Source organism: Eurypyga helias, unplaced genomic scaffold (assembly GCF_000690775.1).
Source record: "Eurypyga helias isolate BGI_N326 unplaced genomic scaffold, ASM69077v1 scaffold46164, whole genome shotgun sequence".
NCBI classification, from domain to species: Eukaryota; Metazoa; Chordata; class Aves; order Eurypygiformes; family Eurypygidae; genus Eurypyga; species Eurypyga helias.
In genome coordinates this window covers 1-4267 of record NW_010249019.1, presented here as the reverse complement: position 1 = coordinate 4267, position 4267 = coordinate 1, and the positions used below count along the sequence as shown (strand labels likewise).

Sequence of the window (4267 nt, the reverse complement as noted above, 5' to 3'; positions counted from 1 at the left end):
CCTCCATCTCCGAGACCAGTCTGTGTTAAAAGTCAGGCCTTCTCCATCAGCAGGGGAAAACAAGGATGGTTTTTTGTGCAGATCAACTTGGCGGTAATATTTGCGCCCTTACATTTTGTGGTTTTCCACCTCTTTTATTCCTCTCCATTCCTGTGCTGTCCCCAGAAATTTCTGGCCACGCTGGGGCATGTCCACCTATTCCACGGACTGTTGGTCATCCTTTCAGGAGCTTTTCCCCTCCAGTCAGTATCTGTTGTCAGTCAGACCGGATGGAATTTCAGGTTTGTGAGAGCTGTCCTTTCCGGTGACAAGGCCGGGCAGTTCTCATCGTGGTGAAGCTCTGGGAAGCTCCAGGTGCTGGAGTTGCCCTCATGGAAAGCCGCGCTGGTCCCTGTTTTCGGTGTTTCTTGCGGGCGTTGAAAGGTTAGAACAGGTTTGCTGTAGCACCGCCGTGGCCCTGTCTGCGTTAAGGCTGAGCGGGCTGGGGACGCTGAGCCTGAGCGAGAGCATCCCCTGCCTTGGGAATGTGCTGGGATCAGCAGAGGATAACGCAGCGGCAAACTACGGTTCTTTGGCTTCTGACAGCGTGTCTGCGGGGGAATTTAAGGGTGCTTTGGTTTAGATGCGTTACCTCTGCCTGCAAGCAGCCTGCCCCGAGTCCCGCTTCAGAAGAGGCCTGGGAGGCCTGACGGGTTGCCGTGAATATTTGAGGTACTTTTTTTAGTGACCCGTTTACGTTACACATCGGTCCCGTCTGAGAAGAGACAGGCTGAGGGCTTCTTTTCACGAGAGCTTTATCAGGAGGAGAGTAGTTGGGTAGCACATACCTGTATGGGCCACGAAAACAAGGCCGCTGCCGGTTCAACGCTTACTGTGGTTTGAGTGAGACGGATGTAGCGCTTGTCTCATGAACTCTTGCTTGAAATACTTTTATTTTCAACAAATTTCACTTTATCTTACCTTACTTTTCAGCAAAATGTCTGGAACTGATGATTTTTCGGTAAGTAACAGTTTTTCTTTCCTGAAGATCAGCCAGTTGTGTTGCTTCTTTCTAAAAGTTGACCTGCCTTTTCCAAGAAGAAGGGGAGCTTACAGTTGAGAGGCGATTTCCTCTGGACCGCAGTCGCGGTGTTTGCCTTCTGGGTAGATGCAGCACGCCGTGGACTAAACGTAGGGAGCTGCTGGGTGCCTTGTGGGTTCTCTCCTGCTCCGATCCTCACAAAGGAGTCGTGCTTTAACGGTGCCAGAATAGCTATAGTGGAAACGGGTGAAAACCTTTTCAGGTTTGCGGTGAGATTGCTTATCGCTCTGTGCGGTAGGTCGCCTTTGATCTTTGGTTTTCTAACGGCGGCATGTCAGAATGCCTCTGCTGCCTTAACGGCTGGGTGCCTTGTGGGTTCTCTCCTGCTCCGATCCTCACAAAGGAGTCGTGCTTTAACGGTGCCAGAATAGCTATAGTGGAAACGGGTGAAAACCTTTTCAGGTTTGCGGTGAGATTGCTTATCGCTCTGTGCGGTAGGTCGCCTTTGATCTTTGGTTTTCTAACGGCGGCATGTCAGAATGCCTCTGCTGCCTTAACGATGGGAGCTGCACGAGGGTTAATGTCATCGTCTCGGTGCGGCAGCCACGAGCCCTCTTCCTCCTCTCCTCAGCTGCCTCTTTGGCAAGCGAAACATCTACAGGTAGTGGGTGAGTGGCTGCAGCTGGTGAGCCCGGTGGACGTTTTCCGTTCTCACTGATGCTTTTATCTTTTAGTTGGCAGATGCTTTACCAGATCAGTCGCCTGCTAAAACCTCCAAAGTGAGCGCGACAAAACCCGGTCAGCAGCCTGGTCAGCCGCCGCAGGGTTGGCCCACGTCGAATCCTTGGAACAACCCAAGCGCTCCCCCGGCGGCGCCGACCGGATTGCCACCAAACACTTCCGCTTCCAGCGTGCCCTTCGGACCCCCGCCAACAGGAATGTATCCTTCAATGCCCCCCGGACCGCCTGCTCCATTTCCTCCTCCTCCTACTGGACCCTCCTGCCCTCCTCCTGGTGGGCCATACCCACCCCCAACTGTTCCAGGTCCTGTCCCGCCAGGGCAATATCCTCCACCAAATATGCCCTTTCCAGAGCTTCCAAGACCTTACGGTGGTCCGACAGAGCCAGCTGCGCCTCCTGCTCCTGTTGGGCCATGGGGATCCATGCCCTCTGGAGCATGGGGACCAACAATGGGAGGGCAGTATCCTGCACCCAGCATGCCATATCCACCCCCAGGGCCATATTCCACTCCTACCCAGACTCCGGGGGCCGCGCCAACAGTACCATGGGGTACGGTCCCACCCGGAACGTGGGGACCTTCACCGCCAGGTCCGTTTCCTCCACCCACAGGATCATATCCAGCTCCAGGACTATATCCTACGCCCCCTAATCCTTTTCAAGTGCCATCTGGTCCTGCTGGTGCTCCATCAATGCCTGGTGGTCCCCATGTGAGTATTTAATTTTGGTCCTGAATTACTCTCTAAAATGTCACGTTTTAAAGCATGGAAATGCAGTAGCGTAAGGCCTGTGAGCGCAGGGAAGGCGTTTTGGCACATCTGCCTTGTTTTTGTAGGCAGAGACGACCAACTTCTTGAGTACTTAGCTAAATAGACAAGAGCTGCCAAGTCGGAGTGTGTCTGAGCATTGCGTTGCAGTGGTCTTCCGCTTCACTGGCACAGGTTGCCCAGAGATGTTGTGGATGCCCCATCCCTGGGAGTGTCCAAGGCCAGGCTGGATGAGGCTTGGAGCAACCTGGTCTAGTGGAAGGTGTCCCTGCCCATGGCAGGGGGGGTGGAACTGGGTGGGCTTTAAGATCCCTTCTAACCCAAACCATTCCATGGTTCTATGATTCTACTTGGAAGGTCTTCTCCAGAAGGCCAAAAAGGCGGGTGGGGAGAGCCTTGTAGTGATTCCTGAGAGAGAAAATGTTCTAGTTTCTGTAGAAAATGCGCTTCTAGGGCACGTAGGGAATAAGAGATGCTAAGGATGGATGTGTTTTTCATGAAGGAGTAACTGTGAACTGACGGCTCTGTGAAAAGCCTGCACTGACCGTGAATTATTGTCTCTTGCAGCCTTACCGTTGAGTACGTTCTGGGCAACAAAATACTGTAGCTTTCCACCTTCATCCACTACTTACAGAGATTTTGACAGTTTTTGTTTCAGTAACGTTGGGGGCTGCGAAGAACGTTTCGCCTCTCGTCTGCGCGTTTTGAGGTCCGGAGGAGCGGTTTGCCTAAACTCCCCCCACCCCGCTCCCGTGCCGGCGGAACTGTTTGGTTTAACAAAGCGAGCGACCAAGAGCGGAAATAAAGCTTAACGTCCCTGGTTCTTGCGTTGGCAAGTCTTCCTTGGAAAAAACGGGAGTTGGCAAGTAAGGCTTGTAAAGAATCTGGCCCGGGGAGTTTAAAAAAAAAAAGTTAATTCTTAAATTTCCGTGAATGCTATGAGTCTTGTTGCCAGCCTCGTGCTGGTCTCTGGTTGGATAGTCATATTTTGTCTATCTTCAAGGTTATTCTAAAATGTCAATAAAAAGCGTTTCAAGATAATTTTTTTTTTTTTGGATCAAGAAATCTAATTTTTGGACGCGCTACAGTAATTGAAACTAAAGAGCACGTGAACTGGAAGGTTTCTCAGCGTTTTGTATATACTCAAACCCGTTGCTCGGTCCGGGACTCCGGAAGAGGAGGTACGCACTGGAAAGAACTCGGCGCTCTGGCTCGCCCGCGCGCCGCCGGCGTTCCCCAACGGGCGTTTACGTGCGGATTGAATAATCTGGATGTGCAGTTAACGTTGAATCAACAAATAACGAGTTTTATGCATGCAAATGAGGACGTCGTTTTGCCAGTTCTCATTCCGTGGTGGTTGGAAGTTTTTTTTTTGGCTTGGTCTGTGTAAAGAGAAACCGTATTCCCACTTAGGTTAAGGCGCTTCCCTACTTCACACCTGGGTTCCGGTCATTCCAACTTGGACTTTGTTGCTGGGTTGTGGAAACTCTGCAGATGTTTTCAGAGTCCCTGAAACACTGCGCTTGAGTTTTAAAGGTCAAAAACTCCCCCCAATTCCCTTCCTGGGGGTTTAGCTCTGTCGGATGCAGAGATCCTTTGTTCCGTCCTCGTTGCCGGAGGTGAGAACGAGGAGGTCTCGCCAGCGCTCGGCCGCGTGTTGTAGCGGGGGAGAAGTCCTCTGTTCTCGGCCCGGCGCCGGCGTGCCTCCTGGGGTGAGCGTCCGCGGGTGCCAACGGGATGT

General features: G+C 52.2%; 1 protein-coding gene across 1 annotated transcript; it reads left to right on the top strand.

Moving 5' to 3' along the window:
- The first annotated feature begins 970 nt into the window (after nucleotides 1-970).
- MAPK1IP1L (mitogen-activated protein kinase 1 interacting protein 1-like) lies at nucleotides 971-3423 on the top strand. Its single transcript, XM_010151237.1, has 3 exons — nucleotides 971-1000; nucleotides 1756-2469; nucleotides 3094-3423. Exons 1-3 carry the CDS (start codon nucleotides 977-979, stop codon nucleotides 3103-3105), a joined length of 750 nt encoding a protein of 249 aa, XP_010149539.1. The 5' UTR covers nucleotides 971-976; the 3' UTR covers nucleotides 3106-3423.
- The last annotated feature ends 844 nt before the right edge of the window (nucleotides 3424-4267 follow it).

What these genes read in the sequence shown, in the direction of transcription:
- MAPK1IP1L (XM_010151237.1), top strand. Translation starts at nt 977, where the DNA reads ATGTCTGGAACTGATGATTTTTCG. An exon ending in CTGGAACTGATGATTTTTCG is followed by an intron (nt 1,001 to 1,755) that starts GTAAGTAACAGT and finishes TTTATCTTTTAG; the next exon opens with TTGGCAGATGCTTTACCAGA.